The sequence below is a fragment of the Micropterus dolomieu genome, linkage group LG01 (assembly GCF_021292245.1).
Source record: "Micropterus dolomieu isolate WLL.071019.BEF.003 ecotype Adirondacks linkage group LG01, ASM2129224v1, whole genome shotgun sequence".
In the NCBI taxonomy this organism is placed as follows: Eukaryota; Metazoa; Chordata; class Actinopteri; order Centrarchiformes; family Centrarchidae; genus Micropterus; species Micropterus dolomieu.
Genome location: NC_060150.1, coordinates 29,466,329 through 29,489,532, shown reverse-complemented (window position 1 = coordinate 29,489,532; position 23,204 = coordinate 29,466,329). Strand labels below are relative to the sequence as shown.

Genomic DNA, 23,204 nt, shown 5'->3' with positions numbered 1-23,204 from the left:
CGAAATAATTACTCACTAATGTTGCTTAAACTTAAGGCACTGCTGGATTAAAATTAGAGGACTTCAGTGTTGGAAACTTACTCAGCCTGTGAAATGACATCAGAGAAATAGTTTTCTGCTTTTTGAGATGTTTTTGTGGACACTGACATTTTTTCCCCACTGTGAAAACTTGTCTCTGTTAGAATCCACTCTAACTGACATGGGTCTAAGCTGTCCACCATCTCTGTGATAAAGCAGACTACAAACTTTGTCTACATAAGGCGAGTGTTTCATTCTCAAAAGACAGATTTATGATGGCGTCACACTCTCAAGGCCTCATAATAATTTGATCTCCATCTTATTGTTTTTGTTTATTCCTTTGTTTGTGGTCTTCTTTTTAAATTCTTGTCTTCTGTTCCATTTTTTGGGGATGAATGCTATGTGAATATAATTAGTCACTAGGCAAAGTACAAAGTTTAGTTCTCTGGCCACTTGATCTCACGGCTCTCCACTGTTTGCAGTAAGCATCCATCAGTCTGCATAATGACAAGTATTACTTTCTCTCTTGCTGCTTGCAACCTGTTTGTAGAATCTCTGCGGCACAAACAAAACAAACAGGACAGAGTGGGAAAGATCTGTGTTATTTGGTAATAACACCTGAGCAGCCTGAAGCTTTTCACAGACATTTTAAGTCCACTTCACAGAATAAAATGCACATAAAGCTACAGCAAAATGATGGCTAATTATAAAAAGCTTAGTTTAACATGATGAATAACAAATAATACACGGAGAAAAAATCCACACAAACATAAAATAAGTTGAAAATAAGAAATAAGGTGTGAACACTGTTTTAGTTTCCTCCTTTCATGCACAAAACTGCAATTGGACATTTTCTCTCAATATGCAGAAAGCTGCGAGATCGCATGATATTATATGACCTTTAGTTTAGATTGAGAACAGTTGAGGGGGAGAGTCATCGTCCCCCTCCAACTGCTCTGTGATACTGTACAGTTACAGTACACTTTCAGCTCTTCTCAACTGTTTAATAAGTCTCTGTTCAAAGTCAGACAGCTGGGGGATGTAGTCTGCAGGATACTTGGCCAGTATATCACACTGGAAGTCTTCATCTCCCCAGCAGACGGATTGTTCAGAAACAGCTGTTTAACCTGGGGACTTCCAGAAGATCATCTGTCTGTCCTCTCCGCCTGTGATCACTGTGGTGCACAGCTCGTTCATCCACATGGCTGTGACGGCACCTGTGCAAAGAGACCGTGAAGATATGACGTGGAATAATAGCACCGTGGTACCCTTTTGTTTTCGTTCCTGGGTAGTAAATGTTAACCCAATTGCTTATGCCTCAAAAGTATAGAAACTATTATTCCACACAAACTTTGCTTTTCTGACCCGGACAGTGATATTTTGAAATGTACCCATTTCCAACAGGCAAATCTGTGTCTTTTTGTTCAAATAAAGTAAGAAAAAAACAACATCTAAGCTTCTACACTCTCATATTGCAATTGCAATGATCTATAGTATTAGTACCCAGATGAATTAGTACAAAGCTACACTGATAAAGCCTCACTTTAGAAAGCTGTAATGTTACTCGAAATAAGAAACAAACGAAACATTCATGCAGACTTTCACCCAGGTGAACTGCTGAATGTGGGAAGATGTGAGCTGTACTTGAGTGTGCAGGGATCCTCTTGGTGACTGTGTTGCTGAGCAGGTCCCACAGCAGGAGCTCCCCAGACTCTCCCCCACACAGCACTGAGTTCCCGTCCCAGCAGAAACACCTGAACACACACAGACCGGAAATCTGTTTGACTTGCTGTCAGAGACTGTGAATCAACTTTTCTTTTCACTAGCCCGATAGATGTTAACAGCCAAATTCTTTGAGCTCAAACACAAGCCAAATTAAAAGCTTGTGGAATAGGAATCTACCAACTGCTCTACAGAAAGCCAATTCAACTTACCAGCATATAGAGGACAAAGGAGATTTGTGCATTTCTTATAAACAAGGTACTTGTATATTTATATATTTGGTCAGTTTAGAGACTATTTTACCTAAATGCTAAAGTACTAACCCTGTATATGTACTGTATAGGGAGAAAATAGAAGAAACTACTTTAAAAAGTATTTAAATAAGATTTAAACCAAAGATTGTCACTTATATGACTTTCTACAGAGCTTCAAACGCTGTGACGTCTTGCTTCGGGTAAAGCTGTAATCGACCCCTCCAGTTCTGCAGATGGTGCGATCTTACCTCTGCTCCTCCGCAGATTTCACAGATGAGATCACCATTCCCGTCTGGACGTCAATGACCTTCATGCAGGAGTCGGCACCGACACTGAGAATGTGTCTGCTATCTGAGGAAGCAAAAAAAGCAAAGTCAGCGTTCGCATGGTTTGTAGTTAACTCGAGGGTTTACGGTCAGTTGTTGGCTGGATATGACATATATCAGAGCCACTTTAAAAGCAGGACAAAATAGTGTATGAGGTATAATGGAGCAAGCAGCACTGACAGAAAATGCCTCCTTCTGTAATGTTGGCATTCACAGCACTCTATTTTTGGGGGGGGGGGGCAGATAGTGTACAGTGGATCACATGTATGACCTACCACAGTGACATTTGGAGTTTGGATTCTCTGCAGTGTGTAAAAGTTAGAACTTTGCACCAACCAGTACAGGTAGCACTGATTGGCTGGCATGTTGGACACATACCCGGACTAAAGGCCATGTGGTGGATGGTTCCAGTGTGGCAGTGGACTTGCTGCAGTGTTCCGTAGCTGCTGGTGTCCCAGATGGTGACAGTCCCATCTTTACAACCAGACACCAGCAGGGTCCCCGCTGGATTCAGACCAATGGTGTTCACCTGTACGCAGGTGTGTCAGAGAGGTCACATTACAGAGGGAAAACAAGTTTCAGATTCAGCGGTGCTGCTACTACTACTTTTCAGTGTTTGACAAACATGTTTAAATACAGTTTACTTGTTGAAAATGTGCACGACATATTCCATACATAGACAACATTAAAACATACATACACAAACATGCTCTTATCAACAACACAAACTACACTTTTTCCACCCTGAGAATAAGATATTTTTATTTTTTAACATGTGGGCCTGAACTGACTCCTCCTCAAATTTCCCATTTCTGTACACGCTTTAAATACACAGATTTCATAAGCTGGTGATGAGACCTTAAACGGCTCACACGGGTAACACACAGTTGGTTTCCTCACTCACCCCCGCATCATGTTCCAACTCAGCCAGTAACTCAAACTGTGATCTCTTGTGGCTGGACGAGCTATCAGACTCGCAGCGCCACACCTGTGAAATAATCATCATCAGCTGCAGCTCTCGCCTCTCAATCTGACAATATTCACAGAACCCTCAATTTGGACATCACAGAATAGCGTCACCTCGTTAAAGTACTTGAGTTTTTACCTTGACTGTGGAATCCCAGGACGCTGTGTACAGCCGATCATCAAACCAACACATTTCACTGACGGCATCATCGTGACCCATCAGCGTCTCCTGCCGCCTACCGTATGGGACGGAGTAGAAATAACTAAGGGAGAAGAAACACGTAGGTCAGCGTGAAGTCATGAACATCTGTTTGAAAATGTCCATACAGACTACACTTACACATTGTTGTCCCAAGAAGAACACACCACCGTTTTACCATCTGCCAGCATCAAACATGATGATAATGCCTGAAAAATAGTTTCTTATTTAGAGAGAGTTACAAATGATTGAAGAGATGCTGGAGTGGAAAGTAAAAAAGCTGCATACCATGTTAGAGAAGGACATGCTTCTCTGGAAGTCCTTCAACTCTTTGGAAAACATTTTAAGTGTTGAGTCTGGAATAAAGAGTGAGATATGGTTTACTAACGCAGAGTACAACTCAAATTCTCACTTTTAGCGCTGTGCTCTGGGCGAGCACTTCAACTGTTTCACTGGCGTACTATAATGGTTACAGAGGAACCCCAGAGGGCCACTAGAGGCCGTGGTTGCCACACCGCTGAGCAAATATAAAAATCACCTCACACTGTCATTAAAAATAATGCATTATGAAAGAGGCCTGACTATAAAGAGGCTCAACACACAGCTGTGATAGATTTTGCTGCTTGTTGGGAAGATTTGAGATGGAAAGATATTTTCCAGACCTTGGGATGTGGAGAAAATAGCTGCTCCATCTCGAGTCACAGCGATGCCCGTCACAGCCCTGCGCGTCCAGCACAAAGACCCAGTTAGTCAAAAACACAGCACTTGCGTAAATATAGAAATGAAATGTGGAAGGGACGGTGCTGTTAGGTTCGCGTGGCGGTCGCACTACAGCAGAATCACAGTTACAGGGAGCTCGAAATGCTTGATAAGTGCAAAGTTTAGAAATGTGAGAAAAAATATTGTTCTAAACTCCTCAGCTTCCCCTGTGTCCTAACAATACATTTTAATAAATCACGTTTTTCAAAACTCTTAGTGAGAGCGTGAAGCCGCTGTAGCTGCCTGGCTCTAGATTAGCATGCACTTCCTCATATTTGAGCCAGAGCTTTCATTTCAGCTTACGCCGAGTTTGGACTTGCAATGCAATTATATTTGTACTTTGTCGTTACTGTAGCCCACTGAATGCATACTGACTTACTCTTTATGGATCTTCTGGCTGGAGATGAGTTTCAGATTTCCCATGTTTGCCCAGGCCAACTTCCTGCTCTCCTCAGTCAGGTCTTCGAAGGACGAGTCTTCGCTCTGAGATGCTGCAAAACAACACAGGGACAACTGCAGTAGGCACATATGGAGGTGATGGAAGATGGTGGTGGACGCTGCTAATGTCAATCAACTACTGTGCAATTAAAAACTGGAAATAAAATGCATCTGATGTTATGAGCAGATTATTACATTATTTCTTATTTTTGTATTGGTAAAGAGATAATCTAGGGTCAGTTGAAAAAACATGAAAAAGACCACCAATGGGAGGTGTTTATGTGTGTGTTTCTACCTGGAGACAGTTCACTGACTGTTGAGTTGATGCTGGGGCTTCGAGTTATGTTGTGGAACCTCGGTGTGATCCTCTGAGGGTGCGGGGTGGTGAACAGCTGTTTGGGCGTCTGGCCGAACTCCAGGATCTGTGTCAGCATGGCGATTCTCTCATCGGGGTCCTCAATGCTTCCCACAGAAACGGAATGTTAGTTACACAATGTTAATGCTAAATATCTTAAATAATCATCTGTTCGTTATTTATACTTTCTTTATTTATTTATTTATTTTTTATACCTATCGCAGTCGATGCCACCTTCATATGTCAGGGGGTGAAACACTGAAAGACGGTGAGATTAATATTAGTCTTTGTCCACTTGTGTTGGGTTTGACGTTGAAAACAGATGCCGGTCAATTTACCATTGTGGGCTGCGACAGCTTCACTGCCTCTCTGCTTAAAGCCAAACACCAAATCAATCCACTCATGAAGGTGCTCTGACACATACTGACTCTCCAGGGCTGCCCTGTGCTTTTGAAGAAAGTCGCTGGTATCTGGAGTCATGACAAACAAACAGGAGACAGTGGACAGCAATAGCAGTATTACTAAACAGCACAGTAACAACAGAATGATGTCCTGTTGCCAGCTGGGTGTTGGTGTGGGGGTGAGGGAGGTTCAAAGAGCTCCAGGCTCCAACAGGGTTTACATGCATGCCGTGATCACATGGTTGACAGGAAGTTACCTGAGGCCCACGCTGGGAGAATGACGTCACCGACTGAGCTCCCATTTTGCCTTCTGCCCAAATCAAGGCTCTGTTTGTTTTCCAGAAAGCTGGGGTCGCTCCCATAAAACTCTGGAATCAGCTGCATTATGGGAGAGACATCCAGTACACACAAGGCAAGACAACGTGTCGTGAAACATATTCTCTTCCAGACACCATGTCAAGATACCAGGGAGATGCATTCTTCACTGTCTGACTTATTTGCCAATAAGTAAAACAGTAGCCACTTTAAGAGGCCAAACGCTCGGTCATCAGCAGCTTGTGAATTGGACACAATATTTATTTTCACAGCTGTGCCCACACATAACTATTAAAAGAAGAAGGATGAGAATAGGTATAGCTATGACATGCACAAACAGTCTGATGAACAGGACTCTGATTTAGCTATACTGAAAATATGTGAATATGGCCTTTAGTGTCTTACTAATATAATATACAGTAGATTCATATTTTACCTCTTTGAAGTCAGTCGCCCCCTCCAGGCAGTTTTTCCATGTTTCAGCTATGCTGTAAGAAATTAACAGAGGTCAGTATATACCAATGGGCAAAATCATACTTTTAAAATCTTAAAGCTCAAAATACTACATTTAATTAATTAATTTAAGTAATTTAGGGAATACAGAATTCAGAGATTACTTATAAAATTTAGCACTTTCTTTCTTGTTAGGGCCCGAGCATGAAACATGTGAGGTCCCTACTGGAACTGAAGGAATTATTTTTCTTTCTTTCTTTCTTTCTTTCTTTCTTTCTTTCTTTCTTTCTTTCTTTCTTTCGCAAAGTAACCTCAATTTTGGAGGCCTACACATGCCTGAAAACTCACCAAACTTTGCACACACATCAGGCAGGGTCGAAAATTTTCATATTATATGGGTTTTGTGGATGGGTGTGTAAAAATGGCTCGCTAGCGCCCCCTACACAGCAGCGCTGTCCACACCACAGAGCTGAATCATCACCCAGTGTGAAACAAATTTCGGTGGTACGTGCATCATTTCTAGACATACAAAAAAGCCTCTTGGAGCCATTGCCTAAACCCAACAGATTCAATGGTCATCGATTTACACACTTTGTACTTTTAGTCCGATCAACTTCAGATTTTCGCTGTGCAGTCTAAACCCATTGGCGATTAAAAGTTGTACAAACTGTTATTACGAGTCAACCAGTTTGCCCGTTGCGTGTCATCGAAAATCGATCATTCCCCATCAAACAGAAAGTTGTAATAACTTCAGTATACATGCTCACATCTGAACCAACCTTCACATGTTTGTTAATGGTCCCGCCCCGAACCCATCTACATGCCAATATTCAGTTATACTCGTAGCGCCACCTACTGGCAACAGGAAGTAAGCTCTGTCTGACGCTCATCGTGCAATTGAAATCAATTTTCACAATGTGTTCCATAGTTGACGTGGTGAGACCTAAAGTATAGATATCGGGTGCTCTTAACGCAACATGGAAGGACACAGAAAGTGACGTTTAAGTCCTCCGTGCAGCGTTCAAAGCGCGTGACAATTTAGAGCTTAACCGGCAGAGCTGCGTCAGGGTGTGATCACACTACACATGCGAGGGCCCGCCCAACACCGCTTGCAGCCTTAATATTGTCTCTTTTTTTTGTCCAAAATATTCATAAACTGTGTCAAAAACAAACTATTCGTGGTTGATCAAATTTGAAGCAGAATTAATGTACCTATTAAACATGCGATCTGCATGGTCATAGCGGCCGTTCTGGAGACACAGCATGTGCTCTGGAGCTGCAGGGAAGAAGACAGTAAGCATTAACTAAATATTACACTCAGATTTGTTCTTCGGAACGGAAAGACAGGAGCTACATAATACATCTGCCAATATAAACAGCCAAACCTCCTGTTTCTGGAAACAGTTTCTAGATTGCTGTAGTGTAACATGTTGACAGCTGTTGTGAAATATGCATCACAGATCATCACAAAATGATTTTTTATTTTTATTTGTCTCTTCTGGTTTTGGTCTTCAGGCCAAAACTATGTCAGACATACTGAGCTTGACACTGTGGCTGCAAGATGAATTGTTGGTATTTTAACATGGTATCTTACACTTATACTTGTTTTTGTTCATTAATAATTGTTTCTGTCAAGTTTTGGATGTACCAAGAGGAATTGGCATTTCACATGTTTGTATCAGACCTGCCTTTAAATAAACTGAGTGTATTTTTACAGTCTGGTTGAGCAGTGGTCCATACATGTGTGCTGTGTGCTTGCGACGTACCGACTCTGACCAGGTAAAAAAGGACGTAGCCTGGAGAGGAGTAGTGGCTGCCGTACATGAAGGGAGGTTCAGGCATGCCTCTGTAGCGAGCCTGCAAACATGAGAGGTTACTGAGGACCTTCTGAGTTGAGTTACTCACAGAACAACAACAACAATATTTTAAATAATAAAATCCATAGATGGAGTCAGTGGCTTCCATCTAAAACAAAACTTAATCAGTACTATTTGTTCCTTGTGGTTTAACAGAAGCAGCAGAGTCTCACCAGCAGTCTGTCTAGTCGCTCTTTGTTCAGGGCTCCCACAGGCTTGCTCAGGTCTCTGAATGTGGCAGCATTTGTCATATCTGGGAAACAGAAGGGGAAGTCTGGACAATGAACTACAGATGCGTGTTAGATATGGGTGATCACAGTGAGAATCAAACCTTTACTGCTCCACTCGCTACATTTTTAACTAGAAGTCACACAAGAGGTGCTGCCAGACACCGGCAGCTGAATGAATCTGTGCATCTCGCGTGTTGACCCACCCAACTGCGTGCTGGTGTACTCAGCGAGGACCCAGGGGAAGACGGGGTACTGGGAGAGGTCATTGCAGCTGCGGTCAGCCAGGTTGTTGAGGTGAAGAAGATACTGGTAGTTGCTCAGATGGCCGCGCTGCCACTGCAGCATGTAGCTCTCCGCTGTGTGCTCCGTCATGTGGTTCTCTGAGCAAGATAAAGAAAAACAGCAGGGTCCAATATTGGTTTCTAAAGGCGAGGGCCAATATTTTGGATCAATGCAGACAGCTGACACTATGTATTGTCATTTCATCGCTCCTCTGAAAGCCTGCTTACATAGTCTTTTACTTGCACTGAGAGTTTTTATTGACCTTTTGAAGGCCAGTAGAGTTGAAATGAAAGACTGCATCACTCCAACACTCTTTAATATTGCAAGTCTGCTTTGAGTGTTCTCACCCAGGAAAGTGGCGATGTAGTAATAGATTTCGTCTCTGTCAGCCGTGTTGTAAAACTTCAGGTAGATGTCAGAGCAGAAATCATTCTCAGTACAGAACACCTCCAGACCCTGAGTGAGGGAGAGGCATGCACACAAACACATGTAATTACGATGCTTCTACAGTGAACTGCTGTGGCAGTTAATGTAACATAATGTAATGTGTTGTTATATACCCACTCTTGCTAGCTGTACTCACCAGTGGTCTAAGTCCATGCCGCCTTTTGTAGATTCTCCTGACACTGTGGAGTTTGATTTTAATCACCTGTTCCTGAAATGACAAGACACATAAAAAACTATAAAATGACCATAGCCCAGGAAATTCATTTGCAGCGATGTGAGGTGTTGCTAACCAACCACCTCAGCATGTCCGCTCAGATCTGGCAGCTCACCGGATATCCGTTGAGAGGCTGGAAGTAGAGGCTTTCATCGGTTATGCAGACGTGGCCTGGATTGCACACCAGAGGCAGGACCATCTCCACCGCACACTCCATGTAAGGATTCTCGGTTACACTGTGAAAGCTTCACAGCACATTCCCATCATTATCTTATCCAGCTTCATGCTCCAACACGAATAGCTTATACTACAACGCTAAAAGATTTAATCATTACATTTCATTCAAATGCAGAAAGTAAACACAAATCCAATGACAACTAAAAAACAGATACTGAAACGCGACAAGTAAAAAAACAAATGCCCTTCTGTGTGACATCAACATACCAGTTTTTGTCAAAAGATGACCTCGCCAGTCGTGACTGTAAATTGGCTGCAATCTACAAATACACAAGAAGAAACTTAGGTTTGATTATAGCAGACTGTGTGGAATAAAATACAGGAAGCAGAATGGGTCATTCACGCTTTGCTTTTTGATCATTTCATCATCTCTCGGGCTTTAGAGACAGTGTGCTTGAACTTCAATAGTGACTGACTCACCATTGCAGTCTGGTCTCCAAGTTTTTCCAGACAAGATGCCCTGTGGAGCTGCACAATTAAGTCAACGTGAACAGAACAACACTCACACACACCATAGCGGTTAAACAAAAGCAGGAAATTTCTGATTTTCTGGAGTTAAGAAAGGGCCAATCTGACAGCTGAGTTCATTAAAACAAACACAAGTTCCCATGAGTCTGATGTATATGGGGTATCTAAATGTACCTCCCAATCCTGGAGCAACGAGTGTTTCGGAGTAGCTACGTACCTGGAGTAATGTTTGAACGACATCTTCTGTTTTACTCCAAACTTCCAACTGAAAGTTCATTTTCTTTGCTCCCTGCCAACGTGAGGAGACAAGTTTAACTGTTTCATTTAAATAAGTGAGCAAATCTTTTCTGAGTTCTCTGCACGGCCTTCTCTTCTGCACTCATTCAACCAAATCATTAGAGAGCTTAATGTTGACATAGTTACATAAAAGCTAAAATGTTGCTGTTTCAGTTTGAGACGACAGGACTTGGCCTTGTAGCCAAACATGACTGACTATATTTCACTTATTATATATAAACTCAGCAGGAGATTTGCCCTCCACGTTTTCAAGCAGAACAAATTCAAAACGAACTATAACATGACACATGCACAGACGACTTCAGGATGACCACTCACAGATTTATAAAAGTACAAACAAACACATAAAGAGTAAAGTCTATGCAAACAGCTCCTAGCTGTTGCGTTTCAGCTGACTCACCCTTTCATTTCTGTAAGGTGCTATGACATTGCTTTCTTTGATGTAAATAACCTGAAATCAAAGTGAAAATGAAATGTGTGCATTGACTTTGACAGCCCGTCATGACAAATAATACATTGCTGAAATAATTAAAGATTATACATATGGACAGTCAAAGACAAGTGAGGATCAAACAAGCCACGAGGACTGATGCATCTTAGAAAATTAATGTGTCAAAACTAATTATATCGGCATTTGAATGGTAACTCACCTGCACACAGGAAATAGAGATGGCAGATGGCCTATGCCTTTGAGGGGAAACACATAAAGTTAAAAAATACCCCCCAAAAATCACTGTAGGCCTTTCCTTAGAAAGATTTAAAGGGGAAGTTCTAACCAAAACTCAATCCAAAATGAAACACTAAACACTAAAATACAGTATGCTCTATAATTTGTAGCTGTTGGTTTGCAAATATAGTTGTGCATGCCATTTCAAAGTTACAAAACCAGTATGACAAACTAAAACAACAGCAGTGTCTCATGAACATGCAATACTAGAAATGAAGCCGTACTCACTCATTGAAAGGGTTGTTCTCTTTCTCCACAAACTCAATCTTCTTACAGTCTCGAAGAGGAATCTGGAAAAACAAGGAAGTAATTGTGCAGCTTGATTTACAAAGACCTGGTTACAACTTCTAGTGTAAAACATGGGAGTGTACAAGAAAACATCCATGCAAGACATGTAAAACACAGTACCACATTAACACTACAGGCTTTAATATGAGTAGAGGTTTAATGTCAGTATGTTTTTTTCATTTGTCTCAAACTGCATTTATACTGTTAGTTCTTGTATCTTCAGTTTTCAAAGATAATTTTACTTCATGATTCATATGTAAACGTTTTTATACATATATATGTCCAATTCATGGCAGCTTCATTATTTTAATACCTCATTTCCTGTTTGTTATCTGGTAGCATGAGTTAAAAGATGCTATAATGCACTAAAATATTATTAAAACACACCTTTAAAATTGGCTCAGAAAAATCCTCTGGATCAAATATGACAGATCTGGAACAGACCTTGAATGACCCTCTGATTTTTCTGGAAGGAAAATAGTTAGCTTGTTAGCACTGTTGACCACTAGCCTCTTTAAATAAATATAACCACATGATACTGTTAAAACTGCAATAAAGAACAATACATATACAACCTCATACATGAATGAATTCTTTGCACAACAAGTAAACAGATAATATATAATCTGTATAATACAAAGATATAGTTAGTTATTGTGGGAAGGTTGGCAAAAAGATATGCTAATTAGAAGGAGTGCAACAATAGATTATTTTCATTATTGATGAATCCGCCGATTATTTTCACAGTTAAATCGACTAATCATTTAGCCTACAAAATGTCTATTAAAAACACTCCAATTTTCCAGAGCCCAAAGTGATGCCTTCAAAAAAGCTGAGGCTGAAAAATGAATCAAAACCTTATCGAAATCGCAGGAGGTGCTAAATATGTGTCAAAATAACATTTTACATGTAATGTAAATGCTCTGTATTTGTATAGCGCCTTTCTAGTCTTTGCGACCACTCAAAGCTCTTTTACACTATGTTGCAATCACCATTCACACACATTTATACACTGGTGGAATAGCCACCAGGGGCAAATCGTGGTTCAGTATCTTGCCCAAGGACACTTGTAGCCGGAATTGGGGATTGAACCTCTGATCTTTCAATTAACGGCCAAAAATTATCATTACCTTCAATATCGCAAATCTTATTACATTTGCAATATAAAAGTCAAAATAATCAAAATCGTTCCTTCTTTTGTCCAACCAACAGTCCAAAAACCAAAGACTCTTCATTTACGATCATAAATGACAAAGAATAGCAGCAAATCCTTACATTTAGGAAGATGATACCAGCAAATGTAATCATAAAAAAAATGACAAAACAATTAATCAATTATTAAAGTAGTTGACAATTAATTCATTTTCTTTCAATCGACTAATCATTGCAGCTCTAATTACATGCTAGTTTATTAAAAGTTGTGTAAAACAATCCAGAAGATTTCTCAGACAATCTGACATCGTATCAAACAGCCAAAGCCTTCTGCTTCTTAATTTTGTGTCATTAGTATAATTCTGCCAAACTCTACCAGTCAGACGCTGTATTTTACACCATCACTGTAAAGTTCATATCACGTGTTGGTGTGAAAACACACTTAAAAAGCTGGTCTTTCCCTTCTCCTTGTTAGACACATATTGCTCTCCCGCTTTGATATGAAAATAAAACTAAATTGTCTGAATAATCTTGTTTTGAGAGGGTCGGGACTTCTTTTAGTTTGTTCAGGCCTCTGTAACAGGATAAGATGATGTTTAAACAGCTGCTTCTTACAGGCTAACACAACGGCTGCAGGCTTTAAAGCCTTTGTACCTGCAAACGGCTGCTAAGGACAATAAAAGTGTTGCAAGCGTATCTATGAGTTTACAACTTATTTTGGTTTTTACACACCACTGGGTTTTGGGCAAGGTCAGACTACGGTGATCAGGATCATCACATATTATGACATGAAGGTCGAAACAAAAAGAAGCACTCTGATGTTATAATGAATTGACTGATGTTAGTAGCTACAAATGAAGGACTGTTAATGATCTAAATTACCTCTCCTTCTTTGAGCTGGTTGTCTCGTGGTACGCAGTGTGCTGTTCAAAATAATATTCCTCCAAATCCAGAAGCAAGAGGGAAAATCTGGAGAAAAACAGGAATAGGGGAGTGTGAGATGACATGACAGAACTAAATCTAAGTAATTAAAGGGGAACTGCACCAGTTTTACACATAAACACACCAAAGTCAGTTTACAGGTCTTGGGGATTACTACTGTACGTGAGAAAAAAATTGTATGAAGCCTTTTGAGGCTGAAGAGAGAGCTGCGTAAAGTCTGATTAATTGCCTCAGGTGATGTCACCCGAGGGATGTCACTCGCTTGAGTTGCATTATGGTTCATGTAGGAAGGATAAATAAATAAAATCTAAAAAAGCAATATTTCAGGTTTTGCTTCGTCGTTGATTGATATTGTTTTTAAACTGTCCATCGCAAGTATTCAAACTATCTATCATGAGTCCAACAATATTCTAGGAGTGCAATTTTAAATCGGTGGAGTTCTCCTAATAATTGAGATGCGGTCAAAGGTTTGTTTACATCAGAAATCTTGATATAGTGGGAAAACTGACCTTTATTTTCATTAATGATCAGTTGAAATACGCACAAACTGAAAATTATTATTCATTTAGACAAACTATTCAATTATGCATGTGAATTAAGCAAAAATGTGAGTAGCCAAAAAACATACGGAACCTGCCTTTAAATGTAAATAGCTCTGTTCAGTGTGAATCTAATGTGTCGCCTGTACTGGATCTTCACGTTTGCTCACAGGCTGTTTACCATCCAAACGTTGTCTTAGACAAAGTGACTGCATAAATGTACAAATCATAATCCAACTTGCAAACAATGTCGCACTTTTAAAGCATTATTTTGAGACCATTATTAGGAGCAATTGGAAAGTCATATTTTTTCCCCATTTTTCATGGAGGTAGGCAGTTTCCCCTACTTCCAGGCTAAGGCAGGCCAACACATCCTAGACACACGGTATCCCTCAAACTTAGATACATGCATGGCAATCTTATCGTATCCAGTCCAAGAAAAAAAAGATTACTTCCCAAAATGTTGGGAAATTCCCCTGAGATGCTACAGTACATGTAGTATTTTTACTAACCAATGTCATCATTGTATAATTGTGGAGGTAATTACTGTAAACCATGCAGGGGATCTCTCCTGCTTTGATAGTTAGAGCTACATTCACCTGTCTGGTTCATGTCCTTCCTGCTCATCCCTATTGGAAGTGATTTTTCCTTCAGCCTTTGACCCATTACACCATCCACAATTATTTCTAGAAATCCTAAAATGTTTGTGTTGTTTACACTGGACAAACAGCGGCCTCTTCCCATCAAATCCAACCCCGAGGTAAATAAAGTACAACACTGAGTTTTTCTATTGCTTACTGGATTTCATTAGGGTAAATACAGTATACTTATGCCATACAACAAATATGGAGAAAATCTGTTGATATTATCATGCTACATAAAGCTATACATAGGGTATGTTTTGTCAGACCTACACACGTATTAATATGGTGAAATGGAAACTAAGTCAGCAGCAAAATTATTAATGTCACAAAACCTGATATACATTTACTCATTTAGCTGACACTTTTATCCAAAGCGACTTACAATTGCTATACATGTCAGAGGTCTGTATAGAGGTCTGCAGACTATACATGTCAGAGGTCTGCAGCAACGAGGGGTTAAGTGTCTTGCTCAGGGACACAATGGTGGATGGGTCACAGTGGGAATCGAACCCAGGTCTCCCACACCAAAAGCAAGCATCTTATCTATGCGCAATCACCACCCGAAGCTGTACAATACCGACAACCTCTAACAAATTTTGAGTAATTTTGGGATTACCAGTTCTGGCGACTCTGCAGCTTTCTTCAGTGTGAAATATTTCTGCTTACCAGTGGTACTGCTTTAGAACCACATTACTGCTTAATAGTAATGTGGTTTTAAGTGTATGACATGCTCACTTCCTTCCTTTACAGAACCGTACTTTGCAGTTTACAGCCTAAACTTTTAAAGAATAGCATTATAGGCACTTCATACAATGAAGGCAAGCTAACTTCTGATATGTTTAGAGAATAATTTAATACATAGCGGCAGAGTTGATCAAAAGATTGTAAATTTTTCAAAATCTTTTCATCAAATCTAGTCACTATGGAGTTCATTCATGTTTTTCTCCACAAAAAAAAAAACTTCAGTTACCCTTGTTCAAAAGCCTTAAAAACACACACTCCCCTTCTCCCTCACTGAGAAATTCAGAGTCTATGAATATGCCTTTTTCCATTTTTAAAAGTTTAACTGCAGGACACAAAATGTGTCTCCTACATCACTGAACAGCTCATTCTCCGTGAATGTGCAGCTTCAAGCTTCTACACTTCACTTGGGTAAGTTGCCTATTGGACCATTCAGCTTCCAAACGCTGTGACGTCACAAAATCATGCAGGTACATCCAGGTGTTAAACGGAGATTTGAGGTGAGCACAGACTAACTGTCCCGCTTCGGCAGATGGATGTGAAAACAAACCGCACATCGTTCTGTGAATGAATAGAGTGAAGCTCAAACATCCAAGAGACTGATTATTTTGAAATGCACCCAAATACACTGACCTGGTCAAAGCAGACCCCCTGAGCCACGCAGAAAGTAATTTAAAAGTTTTTAAGAGATGGAGCTCGTGGTTTTGGAACATATATAATTCAATAGGATCCTACTTTTCCATTTGTTCTTGTTATAGTTCTGTAGAGATAAATTACTCATGTCAGATGTAGATGAATACTGGTGCTCCTGTCAGGCCAGGAAGAAGTTTGAGTAATTGTTTTAAGGTTATTAAAAAGGCATACCAGGATTTAAAACCGGTTGTGTGTGTTGTTCTTCAAATAGATTAAACGACGGATAACATCCTGCATTAACACTGCACTATCAATAGCACACAGTGTCATATTCTACTGTAGACTGAACTCCGGCTCCTCGCCGAGGCAACTCATTATGCCTCCAATAACAAGAGTGCATCACACAGCTGACAGCGAAGGTCTCATTAGCAGAGTGGCCCAGCCGTAACGTTATAATGGGATTCATCCACAGAGGAGAAAAACACACCGCTGCTCACGTCACGGCAGAGCTAGACCCACACAATGAGCCCACCGTCTGAAACAATGTTAAGCTAACAGCAGGAGAAGCAGCACAAACCTTTCTTTAGTTCGCTCTTGCGTCTTTAAAAAAGCCATGACTGCACACCATCCTCTTTAGAAACTGAACACCGAGCTGCTTCTGTCAACACGGAAACTTGCTGGACGGCACGTGACCGACCCTCAGACAAATGATCCCCGAGCCAAAGAAAAGAGAGAGGCTTCACTCTGACTCGATTTTGGGATACCATAACTACGTAACACAGTGTATCCGAGGCTGAGGTACCCTTATTTCATCAAAAACAAAATAAGACGATAGCGTTTCTATTTATTTTGCATTATGAATTTTTTACACAGTTTAAATTTTTTTTGTTATGGCAAATTAATTTTTATTGGTGACTATATTGTGTATCTCAAATTACATCATGAGTTATGCCATGATTTGAAAGGTGTTGCAATGTGTTGAGCCATTCCTTAAAGGGGCTCTCCAGTGATTTACAGTAGCATTGTACTTCTGTAAAGTTGGGGGACTCATAAGGAAAAGATTTAAAAAATAATGGTCAAAATCAATGGAGCAGAGGCCAAGATATCCTGACTTGTAGTCCCTGTTTGGCCCAAACTCAAAAAACACTGGATCCTACAATTTCCAGAAGCCAACTCAAAAGCCTCATTTGTTAGATTTTGTTGAAATGCCCCTTTGATGTCAAAACATAAACTATGACTGGCAAAATGGCAACTTCTAACTTCTTAACTTAGGGATGCAGCTATGCATATTATCATTATAGATTCATCAGATGAATAGTTTTTCTCTTCCAGTGATTGTTTCCTCTATAAAATGTTAAATAATAGTGGAACATTTTTATAACCATTTGCCTATGTTGCCTTGATTTGTGCAGCCAACAGTCCAAATGCAATTATATAAATGCATGTATATTCATTGTTAGAGTTACTTTCATTTTGTTTTTATTTTACTTTTTGATGTTAAACTTTTTTCTTCCACTTTTAAAATGTATTTTGATATTGTATCTTGCTTATTTGTCGCTATTAACTTTTTAAATTGGTAAACCACTTTGTGAATGAAAGGTACAAATTAAATGTATTATTATTATTATTATTATTATTATTATTGAATGCACAAAAAATATATATATTTAAGTCTCAAATTTGAAAATGTTTGCTTTTTCATTAAAAAAATTACTCTAATGATAAATTGATAATTAAAATGGATTGGTACAACTCTACTATCAAGCGACTGTTTGCCACTACTATGTCTCCATAGTATAGGCTACATGTAAACTCACCGACATATTTGATAATAATGGTCTTGCTTTGCTTTTATTTCATACAGGTTGAGTACTTTTTTTAATTTCCGGATTCTTTGCAATTATAATATCACAATACAAATTGTTATATTTGTTTTCATACCTGCAGAAAATGAGCAGTTGTGAGAGGTCTTCCCAAACATAGACGATCTTTGTCTCACAGCGTCTTGGCTGTCGTGTCATCGGGGACACTGAGGGAAGTTTCCGATTTGAAATGTCTCTAGTTTGAAAGAGGCAACATGCATTATTAAAATGTAGTATAGCTTTAGGAACCATGTGCCTGTTGCAGTGTGCCGGCGGGTCAACATGCAGTGGAGAAGACATATCGCTGGCCTCGCTTTTAGCTTCGTTTTCGTTGTATCATATTTCACGAATAAGGTGAGTGTTGAGGAGATTAAAGTCGCATAGCCACTCTTAAAAAGTACTGCGATCCAGCAATTTGATTGATTACCAGTGCAATAGATGTGGTTAAAATTTCAGGCATACAAGCGAAGCAATTGACAAGTAAGTCTCCATCTCAAGTCTTTTCGGCTACATTTACCACCCGTGTGGAGAGCGTGACTTTGAAATTAGCGGAAAATTGCAATGTAACCATCATCATCATAAATTATAAACGCTAAGCGAACATGACTTAAAACCCTTTTCGTATTTTTTTAATGTGAACCCATCAAAGCAGCACTATCAACAAAGCCTCGGCTCTTGTTTTGGTAGGAAACTGTTGCAGGAAATAAAATCGAACAAGGTGTAAAAACGACATGTTGTTGGATGTAAGTTACAGGTGTGATGAATCGAAGAGTTAATCCCACCAATAATGATCTATATTCAGAGTTGTGTTATAGAAAGTGCTTTTCCATATACTTAGGGAAACACTGAATTGGCCGAACTTTGAAAGGGGTTTTGGTGCCAATGGGTGGAGCATCTCCTGCTGTCAGAATGATAAAGTTACCACACTGGTTTGCTCATGATAAGTCCGTAACCTGAATGATCTTTTCTTTTCTCTCGTCAGTTTGTCCTGTCAGTGTTGAAATTCACATATCCAACCCTGTTTCAAGGGTGAGTATCTGATGATAAATAGTTTATGTGGATCCTCTTCATGCTTTATCCATTGTCATTACAGGGTGTGTGCAGGCACTTAAAAGGTCAAGCAAGCACATAATATAAACACTTTCGATGGTCTTAAAGGTCAGATGTTGCTCTTGAGAAGTGCATGTACAGTTCCTAACTTACAAATGTGTAATTAAAAACATGCTAAGAATTTAAACCTTGAAAAATCTTGATTAATGGTCTACCTATTTATACTACCATATAAATGAGATGAAATGCAAACTGCATACCCAAACACCCTGGTGTTTATGTTCACTAACATGACAAAAATGCTTATTTCCAGATGGCAGACATTTATTGGGGCCATCCTGCTCCTACTCTCTGGGAAGCTGGGATGGGTGGAAATGAGCCGCATCACCAGGTACTTAATATGTACTGCTGTAGGAGTCATACTGGGTCCATTCAGTGGCTGCTTGTTTGATGTTTTAATGTTTTGTTACAGGTCAGCAGCTCTTTCCTGGCTTCCAGGCTCCCTCCTGTTTGTAGGAAACATATATGCTGGTTCTAGATCCTTATCACGTATAGTACGCCATACAACCTACCACCTTTTTAGATGTAGTAACTTTTCAATTACACCAACTGTATTCTAATCATGTACATTTTTGCTTGAAGGAATCTTTTTTTTCTCTTCTTTCTCCGTCTAGGAAATCCCTTTTTACTTCACTCTTCAGAATTCGTCTCATGTTGTTAGTTACATAATCTTGAAGGTCATCCATAGAGAGGTAAGAGGCTGCACGGCCTGCTCTATGTGAATATGTGCAGTACACTCCCTCCCTTTGCAGTACTCTGCCATCTTATTCACTGGAAGCAAATGGAGGCACCACTGCTTTATGAGTTTGAATGGCCTTAACAGCCACACACTCTTAACTTGTACAAGCTTTAACCATCACTGTGATATGCTGTATCTCAGTCACTAAAATGTGCTTTTCTCTCTCTTTGTCAGAAGGCACAGTGGCTGAAGTTTATCAGGTTAGTGCTTAACCCCTTTTTCCCTTTATTTGAGCAGTAATACAGCAAGTTTGTGTCACAGGTCATTGTATGAAGATGTTTTTCATAGGTCATGTACATGAAGGTTGCAAGAGCTAACTACAAATAATACTGATAAGTACTAATAATAACTACATTTCATTTCGCCCCTGAAAGGAGAATACTTACTTAATAGTAATAAAACTAAAAGTAAATAAATCTGTGAAGCACTTTTCCAAGTCTGGATAAATAAAAGCAAGATTATGTTCAAAAATACGAAGCACAAAGATGAAATACTGTAAAACTTCAATTAAAAGCCTAGTCTCAATTAGACGTCTGTGGCCTTTTACTGGCCTGGTGTGGCTACACATTTTGACAAATGAACGCAGGTCTCAATTAGAAGCCTGGTCTGGTTTTTATAGAAGTCCTCTGGATGTAGCCCACCGGGTCGCCCTCTTGAGCTAGTTCTGAACTGCTTAAGGTCGAACATACAAATATAAACGTTTAAACGTTTGTCAGTGTAGACATGCTTCACATCTTACATCGGTTAAATTCTCCATAATTCAATTGTTCAGTTTATTTTAAGGTAACTATGAGCATCAAAGTATTATTCATTCAGATTTACCGGTATGTCTCGCTCTCTCTTTGTGTTTGAGGATGGCCTAGATAGGCTGTCTCCTGGAGCTAAATGAATGATTTGTAATCGATATGTTATCCGATAGCCTAATTGTTATACATGTAATATTCATACTGGTTGAAATAAACCATTACCCAAAAGAGTTTTGTGCCAAAGGAATTAAAGGCCCTTCCCAGATAGACACCTGTCTCAGATATAGGCAGGGTGAGTTCGGTGATCGAAGCAAATAAAAGCCAGGCTATTAACTTTACGGTATTCACTTTTACATGAGTACATCTTTAAATATGCTTTTCTTCTTGTAGCTTATGCTTAATGCTGCTTTCAGCCATCAACTTGCCCCTCTTTGATCCTCAGGTAATAATTCATCATCATCACACAGTGGCTTTCATATTTCAATGTTATCATTTTCTGACATCCTATCAGTTGCTGTTCTTGGGAGGAAGAATACAAGTGTTTTGTGGTCATTTGTCACAACAAATATACTCTGTTTACATGTTATGCCTATTTTGCAGTTTGACTACAGTGGTTACCTTTGGGCTGTCGGTCATCTGTTCTGTGTTGGTATGTCTAAGAATACAGATGAGAAATGCTACAATGACAACTGTAAAAGCTCAAGAGTTACATGAAGAGAGGAACAGTGGCCCAAGGTTTGAGCCTTGAGGGACACAACAGAAAGAAACATAATAATCAGAAGTGGCTGAGTGTGAGATGAGCCCTAGACCAGTACAATCTGAATTAGAAGGACCAGTGATGTCAAAGGTTGTATTTAAGATGATAGCCATAAAAATATGGAAAAAAACAGGAGTCATCAGAATCAGTTTTCACCCTGAAAATTACAAGGTCCATTAGATTAGTAGTGTTTATCTTCTCTGATGTACAGTGTCTGTACTGGCTAACAGAAAATGTAAGAATATAATTTCATTTCAGGTGCATACAGGGTGTTTCAAGTTCACTACAAACCCAGTAATTTAAGGTAAGCACAACGAAATAATGTGATAATAGTAGAAAACACCAAAACCTAGCTTGAAAGTGTGTTCCTCATTTGTGCCTCTGTTCTTGTGATATTTTTTTTATTGTAGTGACCTTGAACAACAGTGCATTAACTACTTGTTCAGGTAAGAATAAATCATTCTCAAAATGACTTGATGCAACATGCAGATGATCTGGTCATGTTTATCTCCTTCCCAGGAGCTCTAGAAGGGGCGTGAAGAGTCAAAGTTTGCAAGACAATCAGATCCCTTTTTGCTGTTCAGTTGCATACCGCTGAATGCAAATATAGCAACATAAAGGCTGGAGGAAGAGCCCATCATTAAAGTTGGGGAGCAGCATTAAAGGGACTTTACATGTTTATTTGCAGAAATCGGGAACTACATATAAATAGTAGCTTACTTGCAGACAGTATTTAAGAGTTAGCTTAAATACGTATAAGGTTAAGTTATTCACTTTTGCATCCAGAAAGGCCGTAGTGATACTTGTGAGTTCCATTAAACACCGACATATTAAATGGAATCATCATGTCAATTTGACCACTTCAGAATTCAGTTTTTTTTTTTACATTACGACATTACCTGGTACAGGTTCTGGTATTATCAGTAACTCGCTTCATCTTTCTCTGTCTCTGCATAACAGTGTACTGCTGCTGGCCATTGCTGCTCACCCAACAGGTATGCAAGCCACTGTGCAGATGTTTAAATTCTTAGGTGGCTAAATGCTGAGATAATGCTGAGAAAAGTTGCAACCCAAAGGATATTTTGTTCCTAGAATTGTATCCAAACATATTTTTTTATTTTGGTAGTATACTTCGTATAACATGGTCTGCTGTGTTGCAACTCTGTCATCCCTTGATGTTTAAAGAATACAATATCTACATTTGTACCTTGCTAACAAATCTTTATCCCTCAGGTGACCTCACTGGTGCCTTGGAGTTCCCGTCCCTTCAGTCCAGCACATTTCACTGTGGTTGCTGTGCCAGGTAAAAGCCTTCAGACCATGGACACTTATTTTGTACATCAATGTTAGTTTTAATGTTAGTTTTCAGTATAACTCACCCTGTGGTTCATTGTCTCTCGTTCGACAGTGCACTGCTGGGGTTTTTGCTTCTGCTGGCCACAGTCAAACTGAAAAGTGGATTTTCCTTCGAGCACTTTGGGGTCTGGATTTTTTTGTCTAAGGTGACCATTTTCTAATTTAGGTTTAATAGTATTTTGGGGGGAATCAGTAGCATCATAATTCACACAATCAATTGAGTGAATTGGAATTAGTAAAATAATTATTTGAAATTGGTCTGGCTGACAGTTTAACAACTTTACTTTCAGATTACTGCCATGTCCCTCTCCCCATTTATTTTCCACATGGACTTTAACATTCCAGCTCTTATTTGGTGAGTGCCACACTTGGCTGTTTCAGACACGGTCATTCTTCTTATCTAGGAGTTTGTCCTCTTTATTTTACACTGGAACTAGACATTACTTAACTTACATTACTTAAACATGAATGATTTTCTTCTGTTCGGTTACAGTGTGGTCGTCAGCCATGTTGCCGAAGCCCTGTTGGTGTATTCTGAAAGAGAATCTCTTTGATGAGAAAACTGCAGCTCTCCAGTTTAACCAACAACTTGCACTTCCTGAAGAGATTCTTTTTTTCTAAAAAAAGTGTTTTATTTTTTCACCTTTTTGTATTTTCTCATCAGTGAGCTGATGATCTGCTGATGAAAATAAAATTATCTTTGTATGCATATTGTGCGTGCAGTGTGTTCT

At 39.5% G+C, this 23,204-nt stretch overlaps 2 protein-coding genes across 3 annotated transcripts; one reads left to right on the top strand and one right to left on the bottom strand.

Annotated features, from left to right (window-relative positions):
* Positions 1–601: 601 nt before the first annotated feature.
* nsmaf (neutral sphingomyelinase (N-SMase) activation associated factor) lies at positions 602–16,627 on the bottom strand. Its single transcript, XM_046063954.1, has 31 exons — positions 16,481–16,627; positions 13,287–13,373; positions 11,640–11,718; positions 11,193–11,254; positions 10,888–10,924; positions 10,638–10,688; positions 10,158–10,229; positions 9,893–9,940; positions 9,680–9,732; positions 9,351–9,480; positions 9,158–9,229; positions 8,922–9,030; positions 8,496–8,672; positions 8,236–8,315; positions 7,973–8,063; positions 7,419–7,482; positions 6,190–6,241; positions 5,696–5,816; positions 5,376–5,507; positions 5,253–5,295; positions 4,978–5,144; positions 4,624–4,735; positions 4,148–4,206; positions 3,774–3,841; positions 3,627–3,694; positions 3,426–3,549; positions 3,225–3,308; positions 2,699–2,849; positions 2,243–2,345; positions 1,663–1,772; positions 602–1,235 (listed from the first exon to the last, which is right to left on the bottom strand). Exons 1-31 carry the CDS (start codon positions 16,516–16,518, stop codon positions 1,141–1,143), a joined length of 2,739 nt encoding a protein of 912 aa, XP_045919910.1. The 5' UTR covers positions 16,519–16,627; the 3' UTR covers positions 602–1,140.
* Positions 16,628–17,897: 1,270 nt separating this feature from the next.
* On the top strand, positions 17,898–23,184 carry LOC123979913 (transmembrane protein 241). 2 transcript variants are annotated; one of them, XM_046064030.1, is made up of 15 exons: positions 17,898–18,119; positions 18,748–18,794; positions 19,129–19,206; positions 19,288–19,369; positions 19,517–19,567; positions 19,789–19,814; positions 20,751–20,802; positions 20,961–21,009; positions 21,376–21,421; positions 21,528–21,563; positions 22,078–22,112; positions 22,351–22,420; positions 22,526–22,619; positions 22,764–22,828; positions 22,967–23,184. In XM_046064030.1, exons 1-15 carry the CDS (start codon positions 18,048–18,050, stop codon positions 23,025–23,027), a joined length of 864 nt encoding a protein of 287 aa, XP_045919986.1. In that variant the 5' UTR covers positions 17,898–18,047; the 3' UTR covers positions 23,028–23,184. The 2 variants fall into 2 exon arrangements, with proteins under 2 accessions (XP_045919986.1, XP_045919980.1); XM_046064024.1 differs by having other exon boundaries at positions 17,900–18,119; positions 19,490–19,567.
* The last annotated feature ends 20 nt before the right edge of the window (positions 23,185–23,204 follow it).

Coding starts and splice junctions, on each gene's coding strand:
- nsmaf (XM_046063954.1), bottom strand. CDS start 16,518: ATGGCTTTTTTAAAGACGCAAGAGCGAACTAAAGAAAG. Junction 2,346..2,698: donor CCACATGGCCTTTAGTCCGG/GTATGTGTCCAA, acceptor TTGCTTCCTCAG/ATAGCAGACACATTCTCAGT. Junction 1,236..1,662: donor GAGGATCCCTGCACACTCAA/GTACAGCTCACA, acceptor CTCTTTGCACAG/GTGCCGTCACAGCCATGTGG.
- LOC123979913 (XM_046064024.1), top strand. CDS start 18,048: ATGCAGTGGAGAAGACATATCGCTGGCCTCGCTTTTAGCTTCGTTTTC. Junction 19,568..19,788: donor TGAAGGTCATCCATAGAGAG/GTAAGAGGCTGC, acceptor TCTCTTTGTCAG/AAGGCACAGTGGCTGAAGTT. Junction 21,010..21,375: donor CGGTCATCTGTTCTGTGTTG/GTATGTCTAAGA, acceptor ATTTCATTTCAG/GTGCATACAGGGTGTTTCAA.